Below are 17660 nucleotides of genomic sequence, written 5' to 3'. Positions count from 1 at the left end.
ATAAATTAGTGTAGCTTTAAACCTCATAAATTTTAAATTAGAAGAGTTGAGTATTTAAAGTGGTACCAATGGGCAACGCCATGTTTACAGAGGGTCTTGACGAGCCTTGTAAAAGGAAAGATCTTGGAGATGGCGTGTACGGGTTTGACTATTACCCCACCACACCTGGAACATACACCATCACCATCACCTGGGGAGGACAGCATATCCCCCGCAGGTAAACACGCTGACATGGAAGCAAATACTACAAATGCATGCAAGGAGTACTACAGTACAAAGAGTACTTTTGTACATTGTAATTGATCCCTTTCTGCTCTGTTTAGTCCCATTGAGGTCAAGATTGGTGCTGAGGCCGGCCAGCAGAAGGTGAGGGCCTGGGGTCCAGGGCTGGAGGGAGGCGTTGTTGGCAAATCTGCTGACTTTGTGGTAGAGGCTGTTGGAGACAATGTTGGTACACTGGGTGAGTAGTCGAGAGTATCAGTGTGGGAAAGTAGGTATCCAAGGTTTTACTTTCGCTCACTCACTGTTTTTGTTTTTCCTGTTCAGGTTTCTCTGTGGAAGGTCCATCTCAAGCGAAGATCGAATGTGACGATAAAGGCGATGGATCCTGCGATGTGCGTTACTGGCCCACGGAGCCTGGGGAGTATGCCGTGCACGTGCTCTGCAACAACGAGGACATCCAGCACTCTCCTTTCATGGCAGAGATCGTCAACCCACCGGGCAAAGACTTCTACCCTGACAAGGTTTGCACTTGTGCACATGCAAAACAGACACGCAACTCAAGTTTTTATTAATTTAATGGTTTATGTTAATGGATATTTTTTGCCACGGTTTTATAAATGTGTTTATTTCAGGTTAAGGCGTATGGCCCAGGCCTTCAGAGCAGTGGTTTGGCTGTTGGAAAACCCACTGAATTCACAGTCGATGCCAAGCAAGGAGGAAAAGCACCTCTGAAGATTTTGGCTTATGTATGTTCGGAGCATATGACCACACTTTAATTGCATGTTTGAAATCATCTGCCCCGTTTCAGTTTTACACACCTTTGACACTATGTAACACTTTGGTTTTCCACGTCTGCACAGGATGGCGAGGGCACTCCAGTCGACGTCCAGATGAAGGATAATGGCAACGGCACGTACACCTGTACTTACACCCCACGTAAACCTGTGAAGCACACTGTCATGGTCTCCTGGGGAGGAGTCAACATCCCAGAGAGCCCATTCAGAGTGAGTACACTCACACATTTAGCGGCAATGTATACACAGGACATTTTTGTCACAGAAAAGTCTCTTCAGCTGTTGTGTTTCCGACTACAGATGAATATCGGAGCCGGCTGTCATCCAAACAAGGTGAAGGTATCAGGACCTGGGGTGGCTAAGACTGGCCTTAAGGCCTTTGAGCCAACATACTTCACTGTTGACTGCTCAGAAGCTGGCCAAGGTAACGCTGCAGCACATTAAACTGTAAATTACAGCGGAGTATTACATTAATGACGTTTATGAAGCACAAAAACACTTTTGACAGGGGATTTTATTTAAAGATGTTTGCATCAACATTGGAACCAATTAAAAATGTAAACGGCATCACTCATTGAAACAATTAGTTTCTTATAATAAATTTTGTCTCCCGCCCTCAGGTGACATCAGCATCGGAATCAAGTGCGCCCCCGGAGTGGTCGGACCGGCTGAGGCAGACATCGACTTTGACATTATTAGAAATGACAACGACACGTTCACTGTCAAATACACACCTCCTGGGGCTGGCAGCTACACCATCATGGTCCTGTTTGCTGACCAGGTCAGTTATTTGGAATGTGTGTGTGGAGGATTGAGCGTATTTTGTGTGTAAAAGCGTAAACACCGTGTTTTTCGTGTTCGTATTTTAGGCTATTCCAATGACGCCCATCAGGGTCAAAGTGGATCCTTCTCATGATGCCAGCAAAGTCAAGGCAGAGGGACCGGGACTCAGCCGCAGTGGTAAGAGCACGTATTGTTCTCCCCGATTAAATCCGCAACTTCCTCTTTCGTTCTCTGTTAAGCTGTGGTGGTTTTTTTGTTTGCAATCAAAGAGATTAAGAAACTGCTGGACAAACAATTAGCTAAATGATTTTATTCAGACCTCATGTCACCTGATGTTTATTCTCTCTCTCTCTCTCTCTCAGGTGTTGAATTAAACAAACCCACTCATTTCACTGTGAGCACTAAAGGAGCAGGAAAGGCGAACCTGGACTGCAACTTCAGCGGCCCAACCAAAGGAGAAGCTGTCAAGGACTTTGAAATCATCAACAACCACGATAACACACACACTGTGAAGTACACACCTGTGCAGCAGGTAAAGCACACGAACATCCTAAAGTCTTGTACATATTTTCACAGGAGGGTTTTGCGTTTTTTTTTGTTTTTTTTTGGACATATTTCATGGTTAGTGAATGCAGTAATTTTGTGTCCACCTTTTCCTGCGTAACGCTCCTCTTCGTGCTTCAGGGTCCTCTGGGACTTGCTGTGACCTACGGTGGAGATCACATTCCCAAGAGCCCCTTCAACGTTGCTGTGGCCCCCACACTGGATCTGAGCAAGATCAATGTCACAGGCCTGGGAGACAGTACGTTCCCCCCTGTCCTCGCTTTTAAACTTCTCTACCTGTCATTTCACCCCCACGAACCACAAGAACGTAGCCTCAGTTTGTGTTACTGAACCGTACATAAACAGGGCAAATTGGCATTTCTGATTTTAAAATCATATTCCTATAAATAAGTCTGGTAAATGAAGTCAAAATGTTAACTTACTATTTTGCAATGTTTCCAATAAATGTCTTTACTGACTTCTGTCCAACAATGTAATTAAATCTCAGAATTTTATTTATTGAGTGAGTTGATGGCCTATCATTGCCATTGATCATGTCTTTTTTCTTGGTTGACTGCATGAAATGTTAATTTAATCCATGTAGTACAATTGTTATAGTATCCATAACAGTAATTTTACAAGCAGATCAGGAGTGTGAGTGTGTTGTCAGATCTTAAACAGTGTCCTTACTGCTTCTCTCACTGTAGAAATGACTGTAGGTAAAGATCAGGAGGTGACTGTCAAATCTAAGGGTGCTGGCGGTCAGGGCAAGGTCGCTGCCAAGGTGACTGGGCCATCAGGGAAGCCAGTGGCCAGCAAGGTATAACACATGATTATGTCTTTTTTTTTTTTTTTTAATCTAAATTTTTTGATGCTTTTCTGACAGTATGTAGTTCTGTAGATGTACATTTTTTTTTATTTTTTTACATGATCTTAGAAATGTTTAAAATAGGAGCAGAATCTTTAACAAATTGAGGCACTGATGTTCCATTTTTGTTAATTTGTAAAAGGTTTTTCACACTTCCTGTTCTTGTGTGTGTACAGGTTGAGCCAGGTCTGAGCCCAGAGACCAGCCAGGTGAAGTTCATCCCACGGGAAGCTGGCCCGTACCAGGTTGAAATGACCTATGATGGTGTTCCCATCCCCGGGTCACCATTCACCCCCACAGCTTACCCTACCACAGACCCCTCCAAGGTTGGCCACAGTTGGTGACGGACTGTAGTGTTGCACATCTAAAGAGTTACTCAAATTTATAACTTAAATCTTGCTTTTATCTTCAGGTTCGCTGCTCTGGCCCAGGCTTGGAGCGCGCTAAGGTCGGGGAAACAGGGGAATTCATCGTGGACTGTACCAATGCCGGGCCGGCCGAGCTGACCATCGAGATCATCTCGGACAGCGGCACGGAGGCCGAGGTTCACATCCAGGACAATGGAGATGGGACTTACACCATCACCTACATCCCTCTCTACCCTGGTTCATACACTCTCACTATCCGCTACGGTGGCCAGGATGTGCCCAACTTCCCCGCTCGGCTCAACGTGGAGCCTGCGGTCGACGTTAGTGGAGTCCGTGTGTTTGGACCAGGAGTGGAAGGCAAAGGTAAAGTAAAAAGATCACTGTAGTTCATGTATTTCCCTCTTTGTCTTTATAGGGTTTTAATATAATGAGGGCTGCATTTTCTCGGTTTCTCTGTTATTGTAAATTGATCAAAGCAAGCTGCTGCTTGTTGTCCTATACATAAAACCAGCATGCTGCTTCTTCCATGTCTGGTGTTTTTAGGTGTTTTCCGTGAGGCGACCACAGACTTCACTGTGGATGCACGTGCTCTCACACAGACCGGAGGGGACCACGTCAAAACCCTCATCAGCAACCCATCTGGCAGCCGGACGGACGCGCTCATCACTGACCTTAGAGATGGAACCTACAATGTTGAGTACACTCCATATGAGGAGGGTGAGTTCAATCGTAATATGTGTGAATAAATTGTGGGTCCGTTAATGATTGTCCACTGCACAAGTTTGACGCCGTGCTCCCATTTGTGCATATTCTAGGCCCGCACAGCGTGGAGGTTTGCTACGATGGCTCTCCAGTGCCCAAGAGCCCGTTCCGAGTTGCTGTTAATGAAGGCTGTGATCCAGCTCGTGTTCGTGTGCACGGCCCTGGCCTGAAAGGTGGCATCACCAATAAGCCCAACAAGTTTACAGTGGAAACCCGGTAAGTGAGATGAAACAATCGCATGCAAACATTCAAAATGGAAAATGCAAGTGACGTCAAGGATTTGTTTCTAATGTCTGTTTTGTATTTTTTTTTTTTTTTTTTTTTCCCTTTTACAGAGGAGCTGGTACTGGTGGCCTTGGTCTGGCAATGGAGGGTCCATCAGAGGCTAAAATGTCCTGCACTGATAATAAAGACGGTAGTTGCAGTGTGGAGTATATCCCATACGAGCCTGGCAAATACAACCTGAACATCACCTACGGAGGACAGCCCATCACAGGTACAGACGTTTTATTGGACAAAAAGAAAAAAAAATTGTGTCCAGCATCCAAAATCAAATGCACTGTTCCAACTCTTTGTGTGTTTGGTTTGTGCAGGTAGCCCATTCTCAGTGCCAGTCAGCGACACAGTGGACAGTACCAAGGTAAAATGTCAGGGTCCAGGCCTGGCCACCAATGTCAGAGCCAACATCCCTCAGGCGTTTACAGTGGATGCCTCCAAAGCTGGAGTGGCCCCGCTGCAGGTCCGCGTGCAAGGACCCAAAGGTGACGTCAAGATTAAAGCTTGTATTTTGTGTAAGTCACACACAAGGAGAAAGTGAGAATTTTTAACACTCGAACTTCTTCAGGTGTGGTTGAACCTGTGGAAGTGGTGGACAACGGAGACCAGACTCACACGGTCAACTACGTTCCCACCAGAGAGGGACCGTATTCCATTAATGTGTTATATGCTGATGAGGAGATCCCCCGCAGGTAACACATGAAAGCACCTTAACATGGTTCATTCTGACGTTTAAACATATTTTCATTCATCCTCTCTCTCTGTCTCTGTTTCTCTTTTCCTTTCTCTTTTTCAGCCCCTACAAGGTGAAGGTGCTTCCCACCCACGATGCCAGTAAGGTTCGTGCCAGCGGACCTGGCCTCAACACCACTGGGGTGCCCGCCTCTCTGCCCGTCGAGTTCACCATTGATGCCAAAGACGCAGGCGAGGGGCTGCTGGCAGTGCAGATAACGGTGAGCACTCACACGCGAGGCACGGAACTAAAATGAAACCTTAACGGTTTGGTAGCTGTCTAGAAACTTTGGCAACTCTCCCTCCAAACAGGACCCAGAGGGGAAACCGAAGAAGGCCAACATCCGCGACAACCATGACGGCACCTACCTGGTGTCCTATGTGCCCGACATGACAGGCAGATATACCATCCTTATTAAATACGGAGGGGATGAGATCCCATACTCCCCCTACCGTATCAGGGCCCTTCCCACTGGAGATGCCAGCAAGTGCACTGTCACAGGTACATATTGTCTCACCCACCTTTTGCTTTATGGAGGCATCAATACTGTGAATTTCTTAGTATTACTTTGACTTTTAGTTGTAATGTTGCTCAGTTTCTGTCCCCTCGTGTATAAGTCTGCTGTTGCACACAGAACAGCCAGCTGTTGGCGCTTTTTGCTGCTCTTCGCCACGTTCGAAAGTAAATAAGGTTTCTCTTACAACAGAGACGCCTCAGACAATAGTACCTCTTTTTTACAAACACACGAGCTGCTCACTTTTCTTTAAAAGTAATTAGTGTTGTGTTATGTTTTATCCAATTTTCACTCATTTTGATCTTTAAATCTATAGTTAGTATTATATTTAGTAGGAATTATACTTCATTTCACGCAGAGTTGCTCAAAAATATTGGCAACACTGTCATATCTGTAAGTTGAATATGAAGCTGCATCCAGGAGTTGGTTTGATAGATTATTTTATTTTCATATTATATATATTTTTTCCCCCTGACATTCTGTAAGTGTGGCTGCTAAGTAGACATGCGAGTGCTATTGTCTAAAACTCAACATAAATATTCTCTGTTAGTTTTGTAAGGATAAAGTCAGTTGTGACAAAAAAAAAAAAAAGAGACTTCGTCTCTCAGCGTTACCTGCTGCTCATATCTCATTATTCACGCGCTGGGATGTCCCCCTGCTGCACACACACACATACACTCCCTGCTTCACACTCCACCGTCACCGTTTGTTTTCATCCAAGTGTTTGGAGCACAGTTATTGCCTCCCACCACCCCCACCCCCACCTGACTGTCTTTTATTTGTCACTTTTTGTTTCCTCGCTCCCCTGCTTCTCACCGTTCCTCTTTTCAGTCTCAATCGGCGGTCACGGTTTAGGTAAGCCTACGGAATGACTTTGTAACGTAGAGGAACTACTCTACCTTTTCTTTGCTGTCAGCATGGAGAATAGTGGCACCAGCTTTCCGGTCATCCCAATCTCTCTGTCTCATCTGCTCTTACCTTTTTCTCCCATACCCCTGTCTTTTTTCCACCCCTTTCCATCTCACTATAACTGTTTGTCTCTCATATAATGGTTTCCTCTCACATGTTTGTTGGACAGACTAATGGACTAACAGAGTAGGTAGGATGGCATGGTGGAATGGCTTTCAGTTCTACGTGGAAAATGTATAATAACACGAGTCAATGGTAGCAACAAATATTAGATGGAAATAACATGACTACAACTCATCCGACTTTAACCTGGTCATGGTTGTGGAATGCGCATGCTTAATGTGTTGGGGTGTGTGTATATGTGTGTGTCTCTATAAGATTAAATACCACTGGTCCTTTCTCTCGACTCTCGAAGGCGCCGGCATTGGGCCAACTATCCAGATTGGTGAGCAGACGGTCATCACAGTGGATGCCAAGGCTGCCGGGAAAGGCAAGGTGACGTGCAGCGTGGTCACGCCCGAGGGGGCAGAGCTCGACGTGGACGTTGTTGAGAATGAGGACGGCACATTCGACATCTTCTACACAGCGCCGCAGCCTGGCGAGTATGTCATCTGCGTCCGTTTCGGCGGGGAGCACATCCCTAACAGTCCCTTCCAAGTCACGGTGAGTGAAGTCGGACTTTAAATTGTCGCTCTGATTCTTTGATGAGATTTGCAGCAGGCAAAAACAGACTCCATTCACCTTATAGTTTGCTGCAGTTAATCTTATGATTGTCAGTGGTTTTAAATCTGACAACCCAGTGGGAAATGGACTCTAGAGGGGCTCAGAATGAAGATTATTTAAGTTTAGGATTTGTTGTAAATCCAGACTGTTGATGACGTTCGATGCAGCGTCCTGAGAGTGATTGCATGATTTATTTTTTTAAAGGCAGGACAACTTCAGTGTACTAGGATAACAAGCCGACACACACCTTCTTGTTGTGTTTGGTGTACAAGTAGAATTCTTGATGCTGTTTCTCCTTACAGAAGCTTCGTGATCAGGTCCTGGTGGCACCAGATATTTTCTAAAATCACACTGCTGTTTTATTCCCCTCTGATCCCTTTCCTTTTTTTCACTCTCTCCACCCCCTCACCTACCCCCTACCTACCCCTTCATGACCTCCTACCTACCCCCTAGGCACTGGAAGGAGCTCCATCAGACCAGATCATGCAGCAGACCCAAATGCCCCAGTACTACGCTCAACAGCCCTGGGTACCTAAAATCTCTGTGTCCAGCCTCTCATGTTTCTCACATCAGTTTTTTGTTCATCTTCCTCCGGCCCCTCGTTTTATCTTCCTTTTTTCTCTGATCTGTATCATCATACATGGCCTCCATTCATCAGCCCCCATCAGCGTGTGCGCTTTCTCTCATTGCAGGTGTTTCTCTGAGGGTTTTTTTTCTTCTTCTCTCATTTCATTCCCTGCATCTCATGAACAGGATTCCTTAAACACATGGGCAGTGCAACAGAGCTGCATGATATTTAAAACAAAAAAATCAGTTACATTCATGTGACAGTAAAAATCACGCATTGGAAATAATTAATTATTGGATTATTCATTTGGGGAACTTTAAACAAGTCATTGTGCAGTCCATCTCTTCAGCAGTGCCCCATGTTAACTCGCATAGGAGACAAAAGCAGCCATTTTGAGAATCACCAATGTGGGCGCCACATTTTACAAAATGGCTTAATTTGCTTCTTCAGTCTCCTCTGACCTACTTGTGTTGTCCTCATCTCAGTCTCCCTTGCAGTTTGTGTCGGTGTCATCATCCTGACCATGGTCTCCACTGTCATTCTCGCTCATTATTGTCTCATCTCATTTTGTTTCTTGTGTGGAAGCTTTTTCTGTCCTGCACTGTGTGGATGTTCGTTGTGACAACAGTGTCTGACCTCTTTAACCCTGTCTTCCAGGCAACAGACAGACCAATGGGAATGAACGGTTTGGATGTGGCACGACTAAGACCGTTTGACCTGGTCATCCCATTCACCATCCAGAAGGGAGAGATCACAGGTAACAGATTGCCACTATGATAAATATAGACCCAATCTTTCACTATGATGATCTCACGGTGTGTTTCTGTTGCACGCTGAAGGTGAGGTCCGAATGCCATCGGGCAAGGTGGCCAAGCCTGACATCACAGACAACAAGGACGGCACTGTCACTGTCAAGTATGCACCCACTGAGGCTGGTCTGCACGAGATGGACATCAAATATGATGGCATCCACATTCCTGGTACAAACTGCATCTGGCGTGTTTGCAGAAACGAGATATGCATTTGTTACATCAGAAATGACATTCTCTGATTCTTTCTCATCTCTTTGTCATTGACAGGAAGCCCCTTACAGTTCTATGTTGACTACATGAACAGTGGAAACGTCAGTGCCTATGGCCCTGGCCTCATCCACGGGACCGTGAACAAGCCTGCGGTCTTCACTGTTAACACTAAAGATGCTGGAGAGGGTGCGTAGTTGTCATGTGACAACATAAAGCAAAACTGGTCATAAGGGGACAGAGACAATGACACAACATGTTGTATTTCCATCTTCTTGTAGGTGGTCTCTCTCTGGCCATCGAGGGACCATCCAAGGCGGACATCAGCTGTGTGGACAACCAGGACGGGACTTGCACTGTGTCCTACCTGCCTGTGCTACCAGGAGACTACAGCATCCTGGTCAAGTACAATGACAAGCACATCCCTGGAAGCCCGTTCTCTGCTAGGATTACTGGTAAAACATTGCTTCCTGCCGGGGTACAGAGCCATTGCACATGAACAGAAAGAATATGCAGCCAGACACGGACCTAATGCCCGTGCGTCAGAGCCACTTCATTTAATATAATCATCTTATTTGAAAGACTAGGATTGACAACAAAGAGATGCAAAATCACAAAATAAATAAATTGACAGCTTAAAATTAAATAAAACGAGGTGCAAAATGATTGGTCATCGTGGATCATGCTGTTGACACTACGATAACCAAAACAGGATGATGCTGTCCTGTCACTCAGCCGATGACGTTTAACTCCTTCTGTTAGTAAAATAAAATCCATTTACACATCGGGATTGTGCCTGAGCTATCTTGCCTCACTGTGGTAACGTTTGCATGTGACCTGACCGTCCTGTCACCACCGTGTTTCCAGGTGACGACTCCATGAGGATGTCCCATTTGAAGGTAGGGTCTGCCGCAGAAATACCACTGGACATCGGTGAGCTTGACCTCAGTCAGCTGACTGCCTCCCTCACCACACCCTCGGGCCGCGAGGAGCCGTGCCGGCTGAAGATGCTGCGTAACGGACACGTTGGTGAGTGTGGGCCTATTGAAAAAGATGTGAAAATTAGCTGTTAAGCTTTTTTTTTTTTGTTCCTTGTTTTGATCCTCTCCTTTCTGTTACAGGCATCTCATTTGTTCCCAAGGAGATCGGAGAGCACCTGGTGAACATCAAGAAGAACGGTCGCCATATTCCCAGCAGTCCTATTCCTGTTATGATCAGCCAATCAGAGATCGGTGACGCCAGCCGTGTGCGTGTGAGTGGCCAGGGTCTGAGCGAGGCCAGGACCTTTGAGCCTGCAGAGTTCATCATCGACACCCGTGAAGCAGGTACAAGCCACTGTAGATGCATATGTCTCGCAGGTTTGTTGCATTCATTTCTAGATTTAATATTTACCCTCTTGATGTATCTTTCAGGCTACGGTGGCCTGAGTCTGTCCATTGAGGGACCCAGTAAAGTGGACATCAACACTGAGGACCAGGAGGACGGCACTTGTAAGGTCACCTACTGCCCCACTGAACCGGGCAATTACATCATCAACATCAAGTTCGCTGACCAGCATGTGCCAGGTGCTGATCTTAAAACATCCAGGAATTACACAGCAGAGGAGCATTATTCTGAGTGACTGAACTGAATCAATCATTGTATCGTGTGTGTGTGTGTGCACAGGGAGCGCGTTCACAGTGAAGGTGACAGGCGAGGGTAGAATGAAGGAGAGCATCACCAGGAAGAGGAGAGCAGCATCTGTCGCTAATGTCGGCAGCCAGTGTGACCTCAGCCTCAAGATCCCAGGTGACTAAATCAGGAAATGTTGTTACGATACAGTCTCTCTGTGGTCAAGGTGAAAATCAAACTCCACGTTATGACACAGCTGGTGTGTGACTCTCATAGAAATTAAAAACATGGCATCGCCTAGCTGGAGATACTGAATGTTTTCCTTAACATCCTCTCACAAAATGAAAAGGCTTACAAAGTAAAGGGTCACTGCAAAAGTTAAACGTGATTCAAACGTGTGTGTCTCTTCAGAGATCAGCATTGCAGACATGACTGCTCAGGTGACCAGCCCATCTGGCCAGGTTCACAAAGCCGATATCATGGAGGGAGAGAACAACACCTACTGCATTCGTTTCGTCCCCACCGAGACGGGTGTGCACACAGTGTGCGTGAAATACAACGGCATGCACGTGCCTGGCAGCCCGTTCCAGTTTACTGTCGGCCCCCTGGGAGAGGGCGGCGCTCATAAGGTTCGTGCTGGAGGGCCTGGCCTGGAGAGAGCAGAAGCTGGAGTTCCAGGTTAGTGTGGCTGGATTATTGAGGTGGCTGTGTGTGTGGCAGTAGGGTTTTCGCACACTGTGCCTGAATCTGTTGTGTTGCCCCTGTGTTGTGTGCAGCGGAGTTCAGCATCTGGACGAGGGAGGCTGGAGCTGGAGGTCTTAGTATTGCCGTGGAGGGGCCGAGCAAGGCTGAAATTGCTTTCGAGGACCGCAAGGACGGCTCCAGTGGAGTGTCCTACATCGTGCAGGAGCCTGGTGAGAGAGGGCGCAGGGGAAAGTTTAGGAATGTTTAAGAACTGAACAAGTAACAGCATGTGAATTCACATTCTTTAATTATGCTTTGTGTTTTATTTCCCTCCCGTAATAAAAACGTTGTTTTACTGTGAAGAAATCTACATGTAAATGGTAAATGTCAGCCTACATGGCGTTTTTATTCACAGCGCTTTACAATGTTGCTTCTCATTCACACACACACACACCAATGGCAGTGGCTGCCACGCAAGGTGCTCGCTTGCTGTGGAAGCCCGTCACTGTTTCTGTGACTTTCTGACTTGAATCTCACGCCCCTGCAGGAGACTACGAGGTGTCCATTCGTTTCAACGACGAGCACATCCCCGACAGCCCCTTCATTGTGCCTGTGGCCTCGCCGTCGGACGACGCCCGTCGCCTCACTGTTGCCAGTCTTCAGGTGAGGCTCTGAGACACACACACATCCGTGTGCGCCCACACCAGGCCATAGTACACTGCCTCCAATGCAGCAGCAGCAGCTCATTTGTTTGACCTGAACACGTGTGCAATAAGTTGAGTAATATTTTTATCTCAGGAGGAGTTGGTGACACCCATGTTTAGCAATTTTACAAGTTGGCTGTAATAGTTTGTTTCAAAGTGAAAATGTAGCAATGTGAATTTTTGACAAGAAAACGTGGTTAGACTTGCATAAGATGAGATGTCATAGTTACAGGCGTAGGATTAGCTGCTGCTGCGTTGTTGGTCGGTGCAAGGGCTTCTGGGATACTAGAGGACTGTGTGTGTTTCTCGTGCCTCATTCTAAAGGCTCCCAACAGCCACCTGCCTGTAAAAGTGACGTGAGGCGCTAAAGGGTTAAAGAGGTCTGACACGGGCTGTTTCCTTCCCTCTCTGTTGACTCTCAACACGTAAAAGCAAAACTGCTTAAGTCTATTTATGGCAGGAAAATGTATGGGTGGGGAAAAAAAAAATAATACTCAGTAATTTATGTTGACTTATAAATGATCTTACCCTGTAGAGCATTTAATCATTTTTTTCTCTCATGAATTGGCTCCTATCAAACACTGCTTTAGCATATATTTATGTGAATCTTTACCTGCCTGCACCCATCTTTACACAGACCGTTACTTTTTCTTTCTCTGCTCTGTTTAATGCACAACTTCCTGGTTCCTCTGTCGTTTCACTGCACAGCCCTCTTCTTTAGCCTTGTTAGCGACCTCCAGGTGAGGTTAGACAGTAGTTACCTGAATATTTTATTTTGGTGATCATGTTGGTATTAGAAAAGTGTCACTGTTTGCTGATTGTTGTGGTCACCTCGGTGCAATGCTGCAGAGTTGTTGGTGATAAAGGCCGATACAGTTGTGAATGTGTGAGTATGTGTTGTTGAGCAGGAGTCGGGTTTGAAGGTGAACCAGCCTGCATCGTTTGCCGTCAGCCTTAATGGGGCGAAGGGTGTGATCGATGCAAAGGTCCACAGCCCATCTGGTGCTCTGGAGGAATGTTGCGTCACTGAGATTGACCAAGGTAACGTCAGAAGCAGCATCCAAAGTCCTCTAAAGCTCCTCTGACTCTTCTGGGAGGATGTGACTCACCCTGCAGCTTCTCTGTTTGTCTAGATAAGTATGCAGTTCGGTTCATCCCCAGAGAGAATGGTCTTTATCTAATTGACGTGAAGTTCAATGGAAGCCACATCCCCGGTAGTCCGTTTAAAATCAGAGTGGGGGAGACGGGCCAGGCTGGAGATCCTGGGATGGTGTCTGCCTACGGACCAGGACTGGAAGGAGGCACCACAGGTAAGACGCTGCTTCTTTAGACGGCAGATCACAAATGGTGAAACAGAAGGGGGGAAATTAATTTCCCCCATCTCACATGGTTCCCCATCACCTCAATCCTCCTACTTTTTGTCTCCTTTGCATCCAGGAACTTCTTGTGAATTTGTGGTGAACACGAGCAACGCAGGCCCTGGTGCTTTAGCTGTGACCATCGACGGACCCTCCAAAGTGAAGATGGACTGTGTGGAGTGTGCCGAGGGCTACAGGGTCACGTACACCCCAATGGCCCCTGGCAACTATCTCATCTCCATCAAATATGGCGGACCTTACCACATTGTTGGAAGCCCCTTCAAGGCCAAGATCACTGGTGGGGAAGATTTAAAAATGCAGTAAAAAAGATTTAAGCAAACTTAACCCCCCAAGGTTAACATGCCCTCTTTTGTCAATTTCCCAGGTTCTAAGCTCGTGTCCAGCCACAGTATGCACGAAACCTCTTCTGTCATGGTTGACCCTGTGACCCGTGCCATCAGCTGTACTCAGCAGGGTGCTCCCGCTCAATCTGATGCCACCAAGGTGGTGGCCAAGGGCCTGGGCCTGTCCAAGGGTTTCATCGGTCAGAAGAACAGCTTCAGTGTAGACTGCAGCAAAGCAGGTGGGTTTGATTTGTGATGTTACAAATGCACTTTTATTTAGCAAAAAATGTGTCTCACACTTCAGGTGTTTAAAATAAAGATTTGTGTCGTCAAGCCCCTGCGTAAAAGATCAGAGGTGGTAGAAGTACACAAAAAAGCACAAGTCTAGTCACATTTGTTCCAAATAAATAAGGCTTCTGCGGAAACCTGAAATGTTCAAAACTGCAAGGAGACAGAACGCCTTCAAAGCTTTTCTTAAAAAAAAAGTTTTTTTTTTTTTTATTATGTGTTCAGAAATTGACCCTTGAGTTATTAGCAATAGATAAACAAGTGCTGAGGGCTACACGCCAGTGAAATTCTACTTTTTAAAGTAGAAAATATATAAACTGCATACAAATTTTTAAAGGTGTAAAAACAAATAATAATAAAATAAAATTGGTACCTGGAGACGGTGTAATAATGTGTAATAAAATATCATCGTTTATTAGTTTGATCTGTGAAGTACCTATTAACTACAGTTGTCAAAAACATGTAGTAAAGTAAAAATTACAAAGTGTAGTGGGGTAAAAGTATTATAAATGGTGTCCAACAACATTGTATGACAAACAGTGAACATTTATTTTATTCCACGTTTCTCAACATAGCCGACAACGGACTAATTCCGCAATACACATTTGCAACTAGTCTTTTCACAAAAACACGTTCCCAAATCAATTCCATCAAACAAGTTTCTCTGAGTGATTCCAAAATCCACACACCACGGTGAGAAACCGTGCCCACACTCTGGCCCTTTCACTTCTACCTTGTTGCGGCCCCACCACAGTCAGTTCCCTTCAGTCAGCTCTAATAGCTGAACTTAAATCTCTAATAACTGTACTTTTTAGCTCCTATAGTGGCGTCTACAACTACATCGCTTTCTTTATACACAGTTTCCTTGACAACTGGTTAACAAACTACAAAGGCAAACTACAAAGGACAATACAACTGCAAACTTCAAAGGCAGACGTATGACGTCATTAATGACATCATCAGTACGCTGTGCATAAGCTGCTTAACCTAACTAACTGTACAATACACAACATAAACAGAACAGAGGAAACCTCAGTTGGCTCATACACTCAGAACATAAACATCAAAGGACAAGTACATCAAAACTCTACTCATTTTCTCAAGTACTGTATTTATAAGTCAGAATTGTAGAGAAATTCTGAACCAAAGAACATTTTAAGTCTTTATAATAACATAACATTACTGCTACAGTACCAGCACGTCTCTTATGCACTGATGTGAACCCGTCTGCCTCCGCAGGTCGCAACATGCTCCTGGTTGGTGTGGATGGTCCCAAGGTCCCCTGTGAGGAGATCCTGGTGAAACATTTGGGCAACCGTCTGTACAACGTCAGCTACCAGCTCAAAGAGAAGGGGGAGTACATTCTGGTGGTGAAGTGGGGAGATGAGCACATCCCCGGCAGCCCCTTCCACATCACTGTCTAAACCCCCCACCACCACCACCACAAACACAAACTTATACCACTGATTAAAACAGCTGAAATTCTGTCTAGAATCTAACTGATCATTGTTTACATCTCCGAGTCCCTCCCTTGTTACAAATTTAGATTTTTCAGCTTGTTGCTTCCCATTTTAAAAGTGTTATATTAGAAAACAAAGTCAGTGTTTACCCTCACGACCAGCATCCAGAATCTCCAAAAGATAACTGCATTGACACTGAATATTTCTCTCCATTTTGTGGTCCTTTCTTTCTGTTAATCACATCATTCTGTAATGTTAGGGAGGAGGAAAATGCACCTTTTTCATTACTGTAAGCTTACAGTCGACTGTGCCTTAGGCTATTTTACATTTTCACTCATGGACATTAGGTGGACATTGGCAAAATGTGTCTGTAGTAGTGTAGAACCATAGCTTAGCATCTTAGCAGTAGATTTAATAGATTTTGGCCCAGCTGAGCCCAGAATTGGATGGATGGTTAGTTTACACTGGAGGAGCTACTCTTGTATACAAAAATAACTAAGTCAGTTTTGAATGAGCTTTCTTGTGAACAGTAACAGAGAATTGAACCAATGAGATCCAAGGTTCCTTCCTGACCAGTGAGGAAGTGTTAAATAGCTCACACTTTGTTGTTACTGTGCATATAAAAGTCCGATTAGGCGCCCAGTAAGTGCTCGGCACCGGCCCAGGCCACTCCAGCATGTGGTGTTCATGATGCTCTTTAACCAACCAGTCTGTTTGTTCTTCCTGCTGCTAGTGTGATGCAGTTTCAGGCACTGCTGTTCTTAAAACTGTAATATGGAGTAGAGTAGGGAAAGTGATGCGGAAGACGGGGCGACAAAAGAGAAAACACGTTTTACAGTAGCTCACTCGTGGTTTGTCTCACACATCGTGCTCTCTCTCAACACCGCTGCTGGGAAATGGCGCTTTCTGAGTGTGTGTGTGTGTGTGTATGTGTGTGGTTTTTTTTTTTTTTTGTGATGCCAACATGTGCTCTGCATGTCCATGAAGGCCGTGAAACTTCAGATGCAGAAAACCTGTGAGTCGCAAACATCAACATGGCACGTGGCGTGTTTGTGGTGGTTCGGGTCAAAGGTCGATAAAGGGAAGTTTGTAACGTTGTGCTGGACAGAAGGGCTGGAGATGACGTCGTTACGGCCTGAAAACACAATGACCAAAAACAAAAGAACAGATGTTGCTTTGTTTTGTGCTCAGTTTTTGTATCTCGCCACCCACCCACCCACCACCACCACCCTTTAGCAGTCACCCACATTCCTCCTTCATCCCTCCAGCTCGCTTTGTGCGTAGTCTATATTTCAGAACAAAAAAAAAAGAATCTTAAGTACAAATAAAAGGCTTTAAACTTGTTTGTAAGACAGTATTTTGATACACAATAAAGTTTAAGTATTTTTCTGTCAGTCTAACAGCTGTGTGTTTGTGTGTTTTTATGATCCATAAAGAACAGGTGAAACGGCCAACATGTGCTCTGAATATTCTGTGATTTTTTTTTTTTTATTTCTTTTCTGAAAGTAACTCATAAGCAGGGAAATGTAATGTTGGTGAAAAACCACAGGAGTTTCCAGTGAGTGGAAAATGTCTCTGTCGTTAGTGGAGCGTGCAGCCAACGCCCTTCCTGGAAAAGCAGACTCCTTATTAGGCCCGAGTCTGTTTCAACCGGCAGAGGCCGCTGCAGGGGAAGGACTCTTAGTCTGAAGCTGCTTCTCAAGATGAGCTCAAACACCAGTCCTGCCTTAGTGACGTCTTTGTTTTGGTTTTTAGTATAGTATACTATATAATTAAAACCAACCCTGATGCAGATTTAATGTTGGGAAGAAAATATTTGTAATGTGAATAAAAAAAATTTTTAATAACTTGTTAGATGTAGATCTAGAGCGTTTTATAACTTTATTTCAATTGCTCATTTATGCAGAATGGAACATAAGTACAGTGTGTATATACACATACATACATACATAAATAAAATATTAAATAAACCATTAACCCATTTATAGAATTAATCTTGCTGCCACACAGCATCTCAAATATCCACAAAGATGAATTAATGAAGTTAATAACTTCTTTGCTTCTGTAAAAATATAAGAGTCAGCAGGACTCAGACAAATTTCATATTTGGTTTGTGTGATAATTCTAGA

The 17660-nt window shown here is 45.0% G+C and overlaps 1 protein-coding gene across 4 annotated transcripts in view; it reads left to right on the top strand.

Moving 5' to 3' along the window:
- The window catches only part of flna (filamin A, alpha (actin binding protein 280)), a 39899-nt gene extending 22968 nt beyond the window's left edge, over positions 1 to 16931 (top strand). Inside the window, exons 11-49 of one of the 4 annotated variants that reach the window (XM_067528416.1) lie at positions 91 to 217; positions 324 to 460; positions 547 to 743; positions 855 to 968; positions 1083 to 1226; positions 1317 to 1440; positions 1637 to 1797; positions 1886 to 1976; positions 2162 to 2331; positions 2484 to 2601; positions 3050 to 3162; positions 3387 to 3536; positions 3623 to 3941; positions 4122 to 4295; positions 4394 to 4556; positions 4676 to 4836; positions 4934 to 5101; positions 5185 to 5308; positions 5413 to 5569; positions 5661 to 5850; positions 6695 to 6718; positions 7188 to 7435; positions 7949 to 8023; positions 8721 to 8820; positions 8903 to 9043; positions 9143 to 9271; positions 9364 to 9537; positions 9950 to 10111; positions 10204 to 10407; positions 10495 to 10647; positions 10748 to 10870; positions 11105 to 11371; positions 11470 to 11607; positions 11925 to 12040; positions 12990 to 13122; positions 13215 to 13391; positions 13519 to 13737; positions 13825 to 14022; positions 15311 to 16931. In XM_067528416.1, the coding sequence (XP_067384517.1) occupies positions 91 to 217; positions 324 to 460; positions 547 to 743; positions 855 to 968; positions 1083 to 1226; positions 1317 to 1440; positions 1637 to 1797; positions 1886 to 1976; positions 2162 to 2331; positions 2484 to 2601; positions 3050 to 3162; positions 3387 to 3536; positions 3623 to 3941; positions 4122 to 4295; positions 4394 to 4556; positions 4676 to 4836; positions 4934 to 5101; positions 5185 to 5308; positions 5413 to 5569; positions 5661 to 5850; positions 6695 to 6718; positions 7188 to 7435; positions 7949 to 8023; positions 8721 to 8820; positions 8903 to 9043; positions 9143 to 9271; positions 9364 to 9537; positions 9950 to 10111; positions 10204 to 10407; positions 10495 to 10647; positions 10748 to 10870; positions 11105 to 11371; positions 11470 to 11607; positions 11925 to 12040; positions 12990 to 13122; positions 13215 to 13391; positions 13519 to 13737; positions 13825 to 14022; positions 15311 to 15495 (6068 nt within the window). In that variant the 3' untranslated portion in view covers positions 15496 to 16931. The remainder of the gene's footprint in view (positions 1 to 90; positions 218 to 323; positions 461 to 546; positions 744 to 854; positions 969 to 1082; positions 1227 to 1316; positions 1441 to 1636; positions 1798 to 1885; positions 1977 to 2161; positions 2332 to 2483; positions 2602 to 3049; positions 3163 to 3386; positions 3537 to 3622; positions 3942 to 4121; positions 4296 to 4393; positions 4557 to 4675; positions 4837 to 4933; positions 5102 to 5184; positions 5309 to 5412; positions 5570 to 5660; positions 5851 to 6694; positions 6719 to 7187; positions 7436 to 7948; positions 8024 to 8720; positions 8821 to 8902; positions 9044 to 9142; positions 9272 to 9363; positions 9538 to 9949; positions 10112 to 10203; positions 10408 to 10494; positions 10648 to 10747; positions 10871 to 11104; positions 11372 to 11469; positions 11608 to 11924; positions 12041 to 12989; positions 13123 to 13214; positions 13392 to 13518; positions 13738 to 13824; positions 14023 to 15310) is intronic. The other 3 variants (XM_067528417.1, XM_067528418.1, XM_067528419.1) reach the window with 3 other exon arrangements.
- Positions 16932 to 17660: the final 729 nt, after the last annotated feature.

This window comes from Channa argus, chromosome 13, assembly GCF_033026475.1.
Source record: "Channa argus isolate prfri chromosome 13, Channa argus male v1.0, whole genome shotgun sequence".
NCBI lineage: Eukaryota > Metazoa > Chordata > Actinopteri > Anabantiformes > Channidae > Channa > Channa argus.
This window is presented reverse-complemented; position numbering and strand designations above follow the sequence as displayed.